The following is a 17,206-nucleotide window of genomic DNA, read 5'->3' as shown; positions in this document are numbered from 1 at the left end:
AAAGGCGTTTGTGACCAAATTCTGATGTATTTTTTTATGTATTTAAACAAGGATTGGGGATCCTTACAATGAAGTTTTTTTATATATATAGTAAGAGCGGCCGTGTCAAAAAGTCGGGAACTTCAAGCAATTTCAGCAAATAAGTATGATATTTAAGAAATGTATTAACCGCACCGAAAGAGTTCAAATAAAGGCATATCTATAGAATATAGATATATCTTCGGAAAATAAACTTGTTAAAATTTCGTTTTCTCAACAATGCTAGTCTTCGATAAATGCTTAAATTCTTTAAACCCATCTAGAATTACATATTTCCTGGTATTGGATTGGTTCCGTTTGTAAGGAGCATGAAGCTGAGATGTCATCATGTGCTGTTTGATTTTGATAGAGCTTTCCGGAGTCAAAATAAATTGCTTTGCGCATTAATATAGTAAAGAACAACAGGGATTTTTAATCAAAGTTTGTCACCAGGGGAGATGTATTAGACGTAAAGTCTGTCACGAGAAGTTCAAAGAGATAGCTTCAATTTACCTGCATATAAATCCCAAATAACTATTGTATAAGACGCAGTAGGAGACTTTATCGCTCTATCGGAAATTAGTTGAGTGAACCCTGTACGGCAGGGACGTACGCAATTTTTATACATCGATAGCAAAATGTCATGGCCAACATGTAAAATTCATTGGAGATGAGTAAAATTCGCACTACTTTTTGGAAGCTTTTCTTTTAACTGGGTATAGACGGACACCAAAACTTTGTCCTCGAATTTGGCTAATTAACAATTAGATTGTGCATTTAAAAAACGTCGATCTCTAAGGCCAACCCAGCCAGTCATCATAACTGACAGAAGTAACGGCATTATTCGTTAACCTAAGACTTATTATTGGCGTACTTTAGAAAACAACCGCACATCGTACAAACTGAATTTCATGGAAAAATTTTATTCAAATTTCTGATTGATATATATGATTATTATTTTTGAAAGTATACACATATGCATATATTAATTATATCGTGAATTCAATTCAAGTGATCTTACATTAAATTAATCGATATTAATAGTTCCTGTTTCTGGTTCCGAGGTTCGAGTTCTCTTTGATTGAGTTGGACCATCTTCTTCATCTGAATCTAAAATTTCTGTAATATCCTCATCCAAAGTGGTAGTTTTACGCTTGACTGCGGCAGGCTTATCAGGACTCTTGACTGTAAGTTTATCAGTTGCCTTAATTACTTGGTCCGTCGATTTTTCGGCGGTCTGCAAAGTAGCCGTTTCATCATCATCTTCGATAAGACACAGGTCATCATCATCATCGTCCACATCAGTCACGCGAGCTTTCTTCGAAGTTGATGGTCCATCTGATTTATCTTTACTTCCGTTATCTTTTCCATCGGATGCAGCATTTTCTTCTTTAGGTTGCAGCTGGTTAGGGTCCGCAATTACTTCAAATAAAGCATCGTCGCGCTCTGTATCTATGTGGACAATAATAATGCTTAGTTCATAGTTTTGGAAGAAGTCATCGCATTTGAGTAGAACGCCATCCACAATATCCATTTCTGACATCAATTTTCCTTCGTTGCACTCCGTTTCGCCTTCCTCTGATGAAATAACAACGACGCCCTTTGCATCAACGATAACATCCGGATTGATCATGTTTAAAGTTTTAATAAGAACATCATCTCGGAAATCTTTTATGTGCATACGTTTGGTATCAATACGCAAATGTATTGCAGGTTCTGCAGCACATACATAGCAATTGGGATTAGGCGCTGTTAGGAATTTCTCTGGAACTAACAACTGTTGACGAGGATTTGGCCGAAGTCTCATGTATACGGATTTGCATTTGTCTAATTTATTTTGTAAAACCTTAAATGTTTGCAGAACTACCACACCGGCAGTAATAGCATTTGTTGTAGCTATTGCAGGTATTATATTACCAGCCATAGACTTAACTTCAAACCGTGATTTCCGCATAATATCAAAAATATAACCGCGAATATTAGCGCAAGCAGCAACAAAGTCCATTGCTGGTTGGTCATCTTTATCCCATACCAAAGAATCGCCTTCTTCCAGCTTCTCCAAATTTACTTTTAACTTTTTCAAACAGTCAGAAAATACAACGGCGCATTCAGCCAATGACCATATTTTATGATATTGCCGTACAAAACTGGTGTCATTTGAATCTTGTTTCAGTAGTACACTATCCCATTTAATAGGAGTGGGAGGTTTACGTGTCTTCCATAAGTTCGACATGCTTAGAAGGTATTTGATATCATCAAAGAAAAATTTATTAAACAATGCCTCAGCATTATAATTGTTATCTTTGGCCCATTGGCGAGTATTGACACGTATTACATTGCCATCTTCGGGAACTTCATCTTCGGTGTTTTTATCTGTATCGCCTTTAGAAGCTTCTTTTTCATCTGATTTAGCTTCGGGATCAGCAACGTCCGGAGAAATATCTTCATCGTCAGCAGTTTCGCCGAAAAGTTGGCTATAAAAATGCATTAATTTAACGGAATCAGTTATCAGATTTAATTTACTTACTTGAAAAGATGTTTAGCCCATACAATACAGTGGATTGGCTCCGATGGAGTGTTACGAATAGTACATCCAGGAAAACTTTTCTGCGTAGCTTTTGGTGTGCATTCATAGCACTGAGTCAAACCTTTCTTTATAAGTTCCACTTGGCCATTATAGCCTGCTGTTCCACTTTCAATCAAGGGCACGTCTGCGTTCAAACACATGCGGTTAACATGGTTGCGGGCTGCCCTATTATCCAAAGCATTTAGAACGACATCAAATTTCTTGAAAAAATTTACGCCGTAATCCGTCCTAAAATATTGGACATGCATTTTTTGATTTAAAAAACAAGTAAGGAAAGTCTAAAGTCGGGCGGGCCGACTATATTATACCCTGCACCACTTTGTAGATCTAAATTTTCGATACCATATCACATCTGTCGAATGTGTTGGGTGCTATATATAAAGGTTTGTCCCAAATACATACATTTCATTTTTTCATTTTTATTTATTTATATGTTATACTAAGCCTACAAAGCCAATAATTAAAGTACAACTAGTCTTAAAGCCTAGGCAAAGAAATATAATCATAATTCTAACAATAATAATAATAATAAATGCAAATATGAATATAATCATAGTTATAAATGTAACTATCAAGATTGTTGAAATTTTGTTTGAAGGGCCCCCACCCCAAAAAAAAGAAATGCAACGAATCATTCGTATGGAAGTATGTGTCCTAAACAACTCCAATAAATCCTAACCATTAATCAGAATGGGAAACAAAAAAATTATATATTTTCAAGCGAAAATCATTATTCGTATGAGAAAAAATCCTTAAGTCAATTGGAAGCAAGTTCCAGCAACGAGCAATGCGAACAAGAAAAGAGCGCTCATACAATGAGCATTTAAATATCACTCGATTTGGAAAAGTTTATTTATGATTTATCGCTCGATATATATGTATTAGAAGTTTAAGAAAATTAGAGTCATTTTTTCAACTTTTCGACTAAGCAGTGGCGATTTTACAAGGAAAATGTTGGTATTTTGACCATTTTTGTCGAAATCAGAAAAACATATATATGGAAGCTATATCTAAATCTGAACCGATTTCAACCAAATTTGGCACGCATAGCTACAATGCTCATTCTACACCCTGTGCAAAATTTCAATTAAATCGGAGTAAAAGATTGGCCTCTGTGGTCATATGAGTGTAAATCGGGCGAAAGCTATATATGGGAGCTATATCTAAATCTGAACCGATTTTCACCAAATTTGACACGCATAGCTATAATGCTAATTCTACTCCCTGTGCAAAATTTCAACTAAATCAGAGCAAAAAATTTGCCTCTGTGGACGAAGGAGTGTAAATCGGGCGAAAGCTAAATATGGGAGCTATATCTAAATCTGAACCGATTTGGATGATATTTTGCAAGTTTTTCGAGACTCATTAAATATTCGGATGTACGGAATTTGAGGAAGATCGGTTGATATACACGCCAATTATGACCAGATCGGTGAAAAATATATATGGCAGCTATATCTAAATCTGAACCGATTTTTTCCAAAATCAATAGGGATCGTCTCTGAGCCGAAACAGGACCCTATACCAAATTTTAGGACAATCGGACTAAAACTGCGAGCTGCACTTTGCACACAAAAATACATCAACAGACAAACAGACGGACAGACAGACAGACGGACATCGCTAAATCGACTCAGAATTTAATTCTAAGACGATCGGTATACTAAACGATGGGTCTCAAACTTTTCCTTCTTGTAGTGGTGAAGGGTATAATTATATGTTACTCACGCCATAATACTGTCATGGTAAGCCTTTATTTTGACATCCGGATTGAACTTCAAAGCACTTTCTCTGGCAACTTGAGATTTCGACTTTCCCACATGCTCGCGATGGAACAAAAACTGTCTATTAAGGTTGCTCAAATCAATTGTATCCAAATCAATCTGTAAATATTTAATATGTAATAAGGATACTGCATGGGCCTCGAAGATTTACATACAATTTCAATCTCAGGAAATCCGGAAAGCACCAAATTCTTCAAAATTTCACAACCTATGCCTCCAGCTCCAACTACTAAAAGTTTTGAACTTTTAATCTTGTCTTGCAATGTCAAAGGCAAAACTCCATCTAAACTGGCTGCCATTATTTTTGATCACTACTGCTGGTCTTAGAGACTGTATGTATTATTTTCCAGAATTCTTCTGCCACAAGGAGAACAGACGCCAACCGGTTTCCTCTATCTGATGTCGATTAAAAATTTGCAAATGCAGGGCTGGGACGTAAACAAGTGGTACAATGCCATTCGTAAAAACGTCCATCTTAGACAAAAAGTACTTTCAAGACTTAATTAGGTATCAATAGTAAAGTAGTGTATGCGTAAACACAATAGTGACGAATGTCGATGGTGATTGAGTACTTATGAAAATACCAATCTTCTCAATTACAAATATTAACTGTCTGTTGATGAAACACAAATAACATTGAACATTGAAACTAAAATAACTTAAGACATATTTTCTAGAAAATCCTGAATTTTGTCTTGAACTCATCATTTATGATTTACTATCGAACACTGAAACAATTCCACAGATCCTGGTTTTCGAGATATCAAACTTCCACTAATGCTATGTTCCCACCGACTCGTTTTCCTCATTCGTTTTTCCAAAACATTTTACCGTTCACACCGGGTTGAGATGTTTTAGTTTGACAGTTAAGGTGAGTATTAAGTTCGAGTTTAGCCGCTAAAATCGCTAAAGTGAAAACTAAATCAGTAAGAAAAATGCATGAAATTATACATATTTGTTGAAAATTTTATTATAACTTGATGGGGAAAAGCCCAAAGCAAATTTTCACAAAGTTTGTATTCCTTAAAATGGATTATTAAAGAAAAGTAGTCGTGAAAAAAATGACGTTTTTAGCGGCTAAACTCGAACTTAATACTCACCTTTAAGGTGAGTATTAAGTTCGAGTTGAGTACTATGTTCGGGTTTTTCACCAAAACACTAAACTAAAAGTACAAAAATATGTATGAAGACGATTATATTTTGATCAAGTCTTACCATGTAATGGAAGGAAAAGATCCAAGGAATTGATTGCAAATAATTTTATATTTCTATATTAATTAATTAAAAAAAGTAACCGTGAAAACCAGCTGGGTTTCAGCTTGAAAACTGAACATAGTACTCAGCTTAAAAACGTAATTTTTCACGATTACTTTTCTTTAATAATCCATTTTAAGGAATACAAACTTTGTGAACATTTGCTTTGGGCTTTTCCCCATCAAGTTATAATAAAATTTGCAACAAATACGTATAATTTCATGCATTTTTCTTACTGATTTAGTTTTCACTTTAGTGATTTTAGCGGCTAAAGGTGGGTATTAAGTTCGAGTTTAGGCGATAAAAACGACTCGAGTTTTCTTTCGTACTATCGAATTCACCAAAAAAATGTAGCAGGTTAAGGCCGGTACTATGTTCATTCTTGCGAAAAATTTTTATGGAAACCATTATTTCGCACATAGAAAGCGGCGTTTTTTTTAGGTAGCTTGGAGCGCTATTTTACAGGGAGCGATATTGGATTAAGTTGGTGGTTGTCGCTTTTTTTTACAAAATAACATTTTATTTTTCCTTGGGCAATTGATCTGCTATTCCTTTGATCCTTTGTATAGTTTCGGAACAAAAATATGGTCCGTGTTTGATTTATAAACCCGCACAAATAGTTTTTAATAAATAAATTATTTCTTAATTCACATTGCAAATGGCGCCGTGCTATAAACGTCAGTTTTTCAACACGAAAAAACAAAGTATCACAAATGGAAAAAATTTCGCAAATTTTTCGCATTTTTTGGTTTTGTATGGAGTTTCAACGCGAAAACCGAACAGAGTACCGGCCTTAATGTGTAAAGGTAGGTACTATGTTTATTGGCACGAAAAAAAGTCCCTAAATCATTCTTTCGCGTTGAAAAATGAGAGTGTTGACAATAGATTTCGAAGGAAGAAAACAGCCATTTTGGAAATATTTCGCGTTTATTTCTCCGAAATTTAATTGACAACATCTCCAAACGTCATACAATTATTACATATGTATACGCAGCAGCTGATTAGATTGTTTACACACACGCATTCATGATAATTGTTTTGAAAAGTTTTTTCTACCAGTTTTTAAATTGTTTTGCAACCAAACCTCACACAGCACAGGACACTAATAATTGTTAAGAATAAAACGTCAACCGCTCTACTCCTGGTGTCTTACCACATTTGGCAACAACTTTAACGACATGTGGTACATTCCCTGCCAGCATTTCAAAGTTCCATTTCATCCTCATCGCTACCACAGACTCGTAAATGTCACCACAACCATCGCGAACTGTGATGGGGGAAGCATATCAAAAAGTACAAAATATACATGAAAGTATTTTGCCATCACTACTGTGAGAAGAGCCATTTTATTTTTTGTGAAACGCCAAGCGCAACCAGCTTGTTATATTTTATTTAAATAAAAACGAAAATAAAGTTCTGAAAACATAGATATTACGCTTAAAATTGTGAAAGGTATATGGAGAACAATTTTCGACTTTCCAAATAGAATAAAGTGATCGTTTTTCAAATATTTTTCCAGGCACGCTGTCTCCATCGAAAATAAACAAACTGGCTGATAGACGCTGCAATATGTACTTAAAACTCAACATCATTCTTTTATTAATGCAAAAAATTATGTTAAATGTGATGAGAAAAACCGAAAAATGTTATATTTATAAGAAATTATAAATGTTTAATCAAATCAATAAACATCTACACAATGGTTTTTTACTTGACCACAATGATTCTTCTACAATTACCTTAAAATGCACTTTTTCTGATAGTTTGCAGGGGTTCTTATTGGCGTCCTTCGAAATTGATCTAAATAGGCACCTAATAATTGCACTGATGAGAAACTTTTTCGTAGTAACTTGGCGTGGTACAACTTCTCAATAGTGACGGCGCTTTTCCGACGAGTTTTTGATGTCGTATATGATTGTTTTCGACGTAGTGGGGATTCTCAGAAGCGCCCCCAAATTCAAAAAATGTTGGCAGGGACACTACACTACATAGTACACTACAATACCAATTGATAAATAATAATCTTATTAAACATATCAAATAAGAGTAAAGTGTTGATTTAATTTTTCATATTGATGTACCAATTATTATAAACTATTTGAAGCAGTTCCAGTTAATTGTCCACCATTTTTTCATCGGTCAGCTTTTTAATGTTTTCAAGAACGTAGAATCCATAATTTTAGTTTTCTGCAAAGAGATATACATTTAGTGACTTCCTTAAAGTTTATTTCATTTTTTATTTTCACTTACCTATTTTTATAAACTATTTGGTTATTTGTCTAAAATTTTCCATTTTTTTATTTCTTGCAATTGACCACGAACTTCGTTGCACAAATAAGTATTGAAAACCACATGGTTTTTTCGTTGCATTTTAGGGTAGTGTTTTGTCAAAGTTTTCTCATATTATCATCAACACATTTTCAAAGATTTCGTCAACATTTTGGCAAATTGGAAGTAATTCGCAAATAATTTGAAGATGTATGAGCTATTTCAAGTCAAGTTGAATTTATGTTGAAAATTATATTTACCATCCCAATAAACACAGGATGAGCGTTTTTCAAATGCAACAACTTTTCAGTTTGAGGGTAAATATAATTTTCAACATAAATTCAACTTGACTTGAAATAGCTCATCTTCAATACACCTTAAAATTGCTTGCGAATTACTTCCAATTTGCCAAAATGTTGACGAAATCTTTGAAAAGGTGTTGAAGATAATATGAGAAAACTTTGACAAAACACTACCCTAAAATGCAACGAAAAAACCATGTGGTTTTCAATACTAATTTGTCCAACGAAGTTCGTGGTCAATTGCAAGAAATAAAAAAAATTGAAAATTTTAGACAAATTACCAAATAGTTTATTAAAATAGGTAAGTGAAAATAAAAAATGAAATAAAACTTTAAGGAAGTCACTAAATGTATATCTCTTTGCAGAAAACTAAAATTATGGATTCTACGTTCTTGAAAACATTAAAAAGCTGACCGATGAAAAAATGGTGGACAATTAACTGGAACTGCTTCAAATAGTTTATAATAATTGGTACGTCAATATGAAAAATTAAATCAACACTTTAGAGAAGTCACTAAATTTAAATCTCTTTGCAGAAAACTAAAATCTTTGGATGCTACATTCTTGCAAACATTAAGAAGCTGACCAATGAAAAATGAGTGGCTTATCGACCAGAAAAAGTTTCCAGAAAATTACAAGTGCAACCAATTAAAATTGTTAAAAACAACAAATTGTTGAAATCAACAACTTCTGGATGAAAATGTGCATCACAGTTTAATTCATATGCTATTATCAGTTTAAAATGGATATTTTGTGAATTCGTTCTGGAAATCAATTCTAACACGCGGTCCAGTACGTTCCTAATTTCAAATTGCCCGCGTGTTAATAAATTTTAATGCTGTTTTATGACACCAAAAGGAAGGAAAACGAATTATCAATGCAAAAGTGTTTACTAATAATGTTTAAGATATTTAAAGTTTTGTTGTTTGTTTTTTTTTTTTTCTTATTTGTTGATATGTTTAATAAGATTATTATTTATCAATTGGTATTGTAGTGTATTATGTAGTGTAGTGTATTATTATATATTTTATTTTGATGAAAATGAATAAATTATACAAAATTCATAGAATTTTGGCTTTGACTTTCAATTTGAAGTGGGGATATCATTCATACAAATTTAGGTTGAAAAGTATTTGCAACGATGTTAATTTTGAATTTGACTCGCATCGAAAATTGTTTGACAAATTATTGAGTAGCGATGCATTTCAATTTGAGGATAACACTTGAGATATTATTGCTAATGTGTTGAATTTCACTGTTGAAGGCCGGTATGCACCTCTAGCGAAAAATTTCATTCCCATAAGAAATGCATTGCTATTTATGCTAACGAAATTTTCGGTAGCGTTCAATTTCGTAAGTTGGTACGCACCTCTAATGAAAATAACAGGGTTGTCAAAAGCATATTTTGGCAGCAAACATTTAATTTATTACAATCATTGTGTGCGTAAAAGTTTTAAAAGGTCTGTAAATAATAAACAATTTATTTGAGGAATATTTGGAACATATATTAACAATTTTTAAAAGCGATTAGCTGGTTTATAATTTGTGTACACAGCCCTGTTTTTTTGTTGTAGACTTAAATAAATTTTTGCTACCGAAAATTTCGCTAGAGGTGCATACCGGCCTTGAGGGTAATGTCTGTTTTTTGTTGAGAACGCGATTTTCTCAACAATTTTTCAACTTGAATATTACCCTAATCCTTTGAAAAAATGTTTGAAAAATTGTTGAAATTTAGCATTTTTCAAACGTTTGTGTTTATTGGGATCAGACTGAAAATTTGTTTCATTTGAAAAACGCTCATACTGTGTTTATTGGGTAGTGTTGCTTTGTGGTTTGAAAGAAATAATATACGTGCTGAAAGGAGAATATTGAGAGATGGCATAAACATATAATCGCTTTCGGATAAAAGGTAATAAATATGAATATGTTTGTTTATTTAACCGCCTGAATGAGTGTGTTGTTACTTTAGGCCGGTACTCTGTTCGGTTTTCGCGTTGAAACTCCATACAAAACCAAAAAATGCGAAAAACTAGCGAAATTTTTTCCATTTGTGATACTTTGTTTTTTTCGAGTTAAAAAACTGACGTAAATCGATTTTCATAACATGGCGCCATTTGCAATGTGTATTAAAAAATAATTTATTTATTAAACTGATTCCCTGCCAGCATTTCAAAGTTCCATTTCAACCTCATCGTTACCACAGACTCGTAAATGTCACTTCAACCATCATGAAAAGGTACATCAAAAAGTACATGCAAGTAATTTGCCATCCCTACTGTTAAAAAAGCCATTTTTTTTGTGAAACGCCAAGCGCAACCAGCTTGTTATATTTTAATTAAATAAAAACGAAAATAAAGTTCTGAAAACATAGATTATACGCTTAAAATTGTGAAAGGTATATTGGTGAACAATTTGGTGATTTTCCAAATGGAATAAAGTGATTGTTTTTCAGATATTTTACAGACACGCTGCCTCCATGGAATAAAAACACTGGTTGATAGACGCAGCAACATGTAACTCGCTACTTGTAACTCAACATCATCATTAATGCCAAAAATTATGTTAAATGTAATGTGATAGTGGTATAAATGTTATATTTTTAAGAATTTGTAAATGTTTAATCAAATTAATAAATATCTAAACAAACGTGTTTTACTCGACCACAATGATTCTTTTACAACTATCTTAAAATGCACTTTTCTGATTGTTTGGAGGGTCCCTTATTGGCGTCGTTCTAAATTGATCTATAAAGGCACCTAATAATTGCACTCATGCGAAACATTTTTGTAGTAACTTGGCGTGGTACAACTTCTCAATAGTGACGGCGCTTTTCCGACGAGTTTTTGATGTCGTATATGATTGTTTTCGACGTAGTGGGGATTCTCAAAAGAGTCCCCAAATTCAAAAAATGTTGGCAGGGTTTTTGTGAATTTATAATGCAAAAGTGGATCGGATTATTATTTAAAAATGTAATCTGATCGATTGATAAAACAAAGTATAACATGGAGTTGTATTTCCGTAATAAACTAGCGACCAACATCTAGCCGCTCGCTACTATATTGTAGAACATAAATAATGTATAAAACATGAAATTTAAACACAAATGTTAACAAAATAAAAGCTTTATTTGGTGAGTTATATTTTACAATCGTTTCGTTTGTACTGGGCATCGGGATAATAAACACAAAACAAAATGTTAACAAAAGGAGCACAGCAATTGATGTTGCAAAACAAGCATTATCACTTCAACCAACATGTATAGTACCGGGGTAGCAATGAATGGAATCACAAGAATTAATTGCTATGTTCCATTGCATTGTAAAATTAGATTTTTTAAATCCAAAGTTATTTGTAAAAAACTTCTGCTTCTGCTTCTTCTTTTCCAATTTAATTATTATGTATGCGTGTGTGTGTAAATCGAGCCACTAGTTGCCTATGTATATGTAATCATTTCGTGACATTTTGCGATGTTGTCAATACATTTCGATGAAATAAACTCGACAAAGTTCCAAAATGGCTGTTTTTTTCCTTCAAAATATATTGTCAACACTATCATTTTTCAACGCGAAACAATGATTGAGGGGAACTTTTTTCGTACAAACAAACAGAGTACCGGCCTTTTTATTAAAAATTTCAGATTATCGAAGGAAGCATTCAAGTATGTAATAGGCAAAATAAAGGATGTGCTTGCCCCGGCAATGCGTTCTATAGCGGTAAGGCCCGAAATAAAGTTAGCTGCCACATTAAAATTCCTTGGTCTAGGAAGATATCAAGATCTGCGGTAGATAAGCTGGTTGGTGCATTATTTATGACGAATTTATTGGCACTCAAGTCTTCTAAAGAAATTTTTCCAACCTTAAGGTAGGTACTATGTTCGGTTTCCGCAGCGAAATCCCATACAAAACCAAAAAATTCGAAAAACTACCGAAATATTTTTTCATTTGTGGTACTTTGTTTTTTTTTCGAGTTGAAAAACTGACGTAAAGCGCACAGTCCCTAATTAGATCGCGTTAAATCCTTCCATATGTTGAGATTAGTTAGTTTCAAAACATGCCGCCATTTGCAATGTGAATTAAGAAATAATTTATTTATTCAAATGATTTGTGTGAAATTACAATACAAATGTGGTTCGCATTGTTATTAAAAATTGCAATAACCCTGCCAACATTTTTTGAATTTGGGGGCGCTTCTGAGAATCCCCACTACGTCGAAAACAATCATATACGACATCAAAAACTCGTCGGAAAAGCGCCGTCACTATTGAGAAGTTGTACCACGCCAAGTTACTACGAAAAAGTTTCTCATCAGTGCAATTATTAGGTGTCTATTTAGATCAATTTCGAAGGACGCCAATAAGATCCCCTGCAAACTATCAGAAAAAGTGAATTTTAAGGTAATTGTAGAAGAATCATTCCCAATAAACACAGGATGAGCGTTTTTCAAATGCAACACCTCTTCAGTTTGAGGGTAAATATAATTTTCAACATAAATTTAACTTGACTTGAAAAAGCTCATCTTCAATACATCTTCAAGTTGTTTGCGAATTACAACCAATATGGCAAAATGTTGACGAAAACTTTGAAAATGTGTTGTAGATAATTGGAGAAAACGTTGACAAAACACTACCCTGAAATGCAACGAAAAAACCACATGGTTTTTAATACTACTTTGGACAACAAAGTTCGTGGAAGAAATACAAAAATGTGGAAATTTTTTAATAATCAATTGAAATTGCTTATAATAATTGGTAAGTAAAACTAAAACACGAAATGAAAACTTTAAGGAAGTCACTAAACTCAAATCTCTTTGCAGAAGACTAAAATATTTGGATGCTGATTCTTGGACACATGAACAATGGTAGTGGCTTATCGAGAAGAGAAAGTTTCCATAAATCAAAGTGCAACCAAAAAAACTTGGTATTTATGCTTTTCCATATCAACAACTACTGGATGATAATTCGCATCACATCGATAGTTTAATTTACATCGCATCATCGGTTTAATTTGTTATTTTGTGAATTGAAATTGCTGGAAATTTATTCCAATTATCTGGTCATCAAGTTCCTGAAAATTGCCAGTATTTTAATAACAACAATTTTGTAACACCAACGTTCTTGAGGAAATCACGAAGTACGTGGTCAGTTGGAAGAAATACAAATTGGTAAGTCAAAATAAAAAGTGAAATGAAAACATAATGGAAATCACAAAACTCGATTGTTTTGCAGAAAACTAAAATCATTGGATGGTATATTCTTGGAAGATGTTGGCCGAAGAAAAACCAATGAAGGAAACAACAAAGAAAAGTTTTCAGAAAACTTACAAAGTGCAACCAATTAAAACAAAGTGCAACAATTCCTATATCAAGAACTTCTGGATGAAAATGTGCATTACATCAATTTACATCCCGTCATCAGGTTGATATTTTGTGATTTCCTCTTTCTGGAATCTATTCTAACACACAAGCCAGCAAGTTCCTCGATAGTAATTATTTCAAATTGCCAGCATATTAATTAATAGTTATTTGACACCAACATTATGGAGGAAATGGAATTATACGTGTAAAAATGTTTAAGATATTTAAAGTTGTATTCATAGTTTTATTTATTAATACGTTTAATAAGATAATTACATTTTGATTATCATTTTTATATATTATTAATGTTATTTTTAAGATTATTATATTTGTTAACGAAAAAAATAATAAAATTTACAAAATCCCTAGAAATTTAGTATTGACTTTCAGTTAGAACTAGGATTGACTTTCATACAAATTGTGGTTTGAAAGTATTCGCAACAATGCTAATTTTTTATTTTTCTCACGTTGAAAACTGTTTGAGAAATTATTGAGTAGCGGTGCATTTCAATTTGAGGATTACAATTGAGAAATTATTGTTATTGTGTTGAATTTTACTGTTGAGGTTAATGTCTGTTTTTTGTTGAGAACGCGATTTTCTCAACAATTTCTCAACTTGAATATTACCCTAATCCTTTGAAAAAATGTTTGAAAAATTATTGAATTTTAGTATTTTTCAAACGTTTGTGTTTATTGGGTTGTGGTCAAGTAAAACACGATTGTGTAGATGTTTATTGATTTGATTAAACATTTATAATTTCTTATAAATATAACATTTTTCGGTTTATCTCATCACATTTAACATAATTTTTTGCATTAATAAAATAATGATGTTGAGTTTTAAGTAGCAAGTTACATATTGCAGCGTCTATCAGCCAGTTTGTTTATTTTCGATGGAGAGAGCGTGCCTGGAAAAATATTTGAAAAACGATCACTTTATTCTAGTTGGAAAGTCGAAAATTGTTCACCATATACCTTTCACAATTTTAAGCGTAATATCTATGTTTTCAGAACTTTATTTTCGTTTTTATTTAAATAAAATATAACAAGCTGGTTGCGCTGCGTTTCACAAAAAATAAAATGGCTCTTCTAACAGTAGTGATGGCAAAATACTTTCATGTACATTTTGTACTTTTTGATATGCTTACCCCATCACAGTTCGCGATGGTTGTGGTGACATTTACGAGTCTATGGTAGCGATGAGGATGAAATGGAACTTTGAAATGCTGGCAGGGAAGATCGATTGATAAAATAAAAATAACTTGGAGTGGTGTTTTCGTAATAAAGCCACCATCTAGCGGCTCCCTACTACATGATAGAATATAAATAATGTACATAACATGAAATTTATAGAAAAGAGTTAACAAATTAAAGTTCTATTTTGTGAATTTCATTTTACAATCGTTTCTTTTTACTGGGTATAGGGATAATAAACACAAATGCTGGCCGTGCATCGTAATTATAAAGAAGGCAGTGCGCTTGTTGTTGCAGTACTATGGTAGCTACGAATGGAATCACAAGAATAAATTGCTATGTTCCAAAAATAAAATGCAAAAATTAATTATCCATATATCTTGCATTTTATCGATTCAAAACACTGATTGAATTTTATAACGTGACTGAAATAGTTATAAAATTATACATTGGGAGAGTATAACAAGAAACATTCTTCAGTAAACCAGCCACTTTGCATCTCAATGTATTAATTTCAGTCAACGAAGAGTTCCTGGTATAGAACACTAACATCCATTTGTGACGAATTATCTTGCGAAGTCGGGAACAGTGACTTTTGCTTAGGAACTACCCTTGAACGAGAACGTTATAGGTTTATGTTGATTGAACAAAAAGTTTCACTTTGACTATAGCTATTGTATGGTGTACGTGTTTTAACTGGTCACCCCATGATGTTGTTCCCCCCGAGGTAACAACATTGGCAAATGAAATGGCGTTATTATCCTTTGTGGGAACCGTGGTGGTGACCACTGGATTTGAAATTGCTAGTGAGGCGGCAACAGCATGGGCATAAGTACACTCTTGTCCGCTGGTATTGCAATGCGATTGTGTAGATATTGTGGACACCAACGAATTAAGTTTGTTGATGAATGAGTCCATTGCTGCGCATGATGTAAAAGTTAGCATAACACCGGAATTATATGTTTGTTAGATGGGCGTTACAAATTGACGGTATCCATTTGGAAAAGCTGAAGAAGACGACAATAGGGCTGTTTTCTTTTTGCACTGGATGCAACATTTGTATGGGCTATCCAGAACATCGTTGCACTGGTGTTCTATCCAGAACATCTCATCAGTGCAAGTCGCGCCGATGTTGCCAGATTGTATTTGGATAAAGTGACGCTTCTTCGATTCACAATAGCAATTTATTGTGACTATTTTATCGAAAAACATTAAATTCAAAGTGATACAGTGTCATAAATAATCGCAGCATTAAATATCTATTACTAATTGGAGCATTTCATACATTAAAAATGCAAGATTACACTTCTTTTCTGTGATTGTTTTTAAACAGTTGATGACAGTGTTGCATATTTTTGGAGATGTCCTGGATAAACGAGTAATCTGTTTTCTTTTAGTCCTTAACGGCTTAGCATATCCAGTGCTAAAAGAAAACAGCCCTAACCCTGCCAACATGTTTCGAATTTGGGGGCGCTTCTGAGAATCCCCACTACGTCGAAAACAATCATATACGACATCAAAAACTCGTCGGAAAAGCGCCGTCACTATTGAGAAGTTGTACCACGCCAAGTTACTACGAAAAAGTTTCTCATCAGTGCAATTAATAGGTGCCTATTTAGATCAATTTCGAAGGACGCCAATAAGAACCCCTGCAAACTATCAGAAAAAGTGAATTTTAAGGTAATTGTAGAAGAATCATTGTGATCAAGTAAAACACGATTGTGTAGATGTTTATTGATTTGATTAAACATTTACAATTTCTTATAAATATAACATTTTTCGGTTTATCTCATCACATTTAACATAATTTTTTGCATTAATAAAAGAATGATGTTGAGTTTTAAGTACATATTGCAGCGTCTATCAGCCAGTTTGTTTATTTTCGATGGAGACAGCGTGCCTGGAAAAATATTTGAAAAACGATCACTTTATTCTATTTGGAAAGTCGAAAATTGTTCACCATATACCTTTCACAATTTTAAGCGTAATATCTATGTTTTCAGAACTTTATTTTCGTTTTTATTTAAATAAAATATAACAAGCTGGTTGCGCTTGGCGTTTCACAAAAAATAAAATGGCTCTTCTAACAGTAGTGATGGCAAAATACTTTCATGTACATTTTGTACTTTTTGATATGCTTCCCCCATCACAGTTCGCGATGGTTGTGGTGACATTTACGAGTCTGTGGTAGCGATGAGGATGAAATGGAACTTTGAAATGCTGGCAGCGATAAAGGAGACAATTTTTTTACTTCTACAAAATCTCTAGAATTAAAATTTAAAACGGCTAACGCTATCCAGTTAATTGGAGGACACTTCCATTGAAAATGGGTCCAAAATGTTTAACAGTCTACCATATTTCCCCAACTCTGGGGCCAAATCACCGCATTCGTCATCGAGTTCTGTTTCGTATCGAGAAACATTTCGATCGCAGTAAATTTTTGGATC

The 17,206-nt window shown here is 33.3% G+C and overlaps 1 protein-coding gene and 6 long non-coding RNA genes across 7 annotated transcripts; 3 read left to right on the top strand and 4 right to left on the bottom strand.

The window, feature by feature from the left end:
• Positions 1–914: 914 nt before the first annotated feature.
• On the bottom strand, positions 915–4,796 carry Uba2 (Ubiquitin-like activating enzyme 2). Its single transcript, XM_075303925.1, has 4 exons — positions 4,545–4,796; positions 4,334–4,488; positions 2,546–2,833; positions 915–2,492 (listed from the first exon to the last, which is right to left on the bottom strand). The coding sequence occupies exons 1-4, from the start codon at positions 4,686–4,688 to the stop codon at positions 1,046–1,048; spliced, it is 2,034 nt and encodes a 677-aa protein (XP_075160040.1). The 5' UTR covers positions 4,689–4,796; the 3' UTR covers positions 915–1,045.
• Positions 4,797–6,622: 1,826 nt separating this feature from the next.
• On the top strand, positions 6,623–7,348 carry LOC142236502 (uncharacterized). Its single transcript, XR_012722063.1, has 2 exons — positions 6,623–7,095; positions 7,163–7,348. It is a non-coding gene; the product is annotated as an uncharacterized LOC142236502 (long non-coding RNA).
• Positions 7,349–7,724: 376 nt separating this feature from the next.
• Positions 7,725–7,975, bottom strand: LOC142234430 (uncharacterized). Its single transcript, XR_012721622.1, has 2 exons — positions 7,894–7,975; positions 7,725–7,830 (listed from the first exon to the last, which is right to left on the bottom strand). It is a non-coding gene; the product is annotated as an uncharacterized LOC142234430 (long non-coding RNA).
• Positions 7,976–10,374: 2,399 nt separating this feature from the next.
• On the top strand, positions 10,375–10,859 carry LOC142236107 (uncharacterized). Its single transcript, XR_012721904.1, has 2 exons — positions 10,375–10,608; positions 10,666–10,859. It is a non-coding gene; the product is annotated as an uncharacterized LOC142236107 (long non-coding RNA).
• A 1,900-nt stretch (positions 10,860–12,759) lies between these two features.
• Positions 12,760–13,937, top strand: LOC142234077 (uncharacterized). Its single transcript, XR_012721554.1, has 3 exons — positions 12,760–12,960; positions 13,026–13,373; positions 13,438–13,937. It is a non-coding gene; the product is annotated as an uncharacterized LOC142234077 (long non-coding RNA).
• Positions 13,938–14,263: 326 nt separating this feature from the next.
• LOC142234078 (uncharacterized) lies at positions 14,264–14,680 on the bottom strand. The gene is made up of 2 exons (XR_012721555.1): positions 14,541–14,680; positions 14,264–14,473 (listed from the first exon to the last, which is right to left on the bottom strand). It is a non-coding gene; the product is annotated as an uncharacterized LOC142234078 (long non-coding RNA).
• Positions 14,681–16,454: 1,774 nt separating this feature from the next.
• LOC142236405 (uncharacterized) lies at positions 16,455–17,098 on the bottom strand. Its single transcript, XR_012722018.1, has 2 exons — positions 16,727–17,098; positions 16,455–16,659 (listed from the first exon to the last, which is right to left on the bottom strand). It is a non-coding gene; the product is annotated as an uncharacterized LOC142236405 (long non-coding RNA).
• Positions 17,099–17,206: the final 108 nt, after the last annotated feature.

The sequence above is a fragment of the Haematobia irritans genome, chromosome 4 (genome assembly GCF_050003625.1).
Source record: "Haematobia irritans isolate KBUSLIRL chromosome 4, ASM5000362v1, whole genome shotgun sequence".
NCBI lineage: Eukaryota > Metazoa > Arthropoda > Insecta > Diptera > Muscidae > Haematobia > Haematobia irritans.
This window is presented reverse-complemented; position numbering and strand designations above follow the sequence as displayed.

Bases quoted from the DNA above. Each gene is read 5' to 3' on its own strand.
- Uba2 (XM_075303925.1), bottom strand. From the start codon at position 4,688: ATGGCAGCCAGTTTAGATGGAGTTTTGCCTTTGACATTGCAAGACAAG. The intron at 4,489-4,544 runs GTATGTAAATCT...AAATATTTACAG, and splicing joins GATTTCCTGAGATTGAAATT to ATTGATTTGGATACAATTGA. The intron at 2,493-2,545 runs GTAAGTAAATTA...GCATTTTTATAG, and splicing joins TGGGCTAAACATCTTTTCAA to CCAACTTTTCGGCGAAACTG.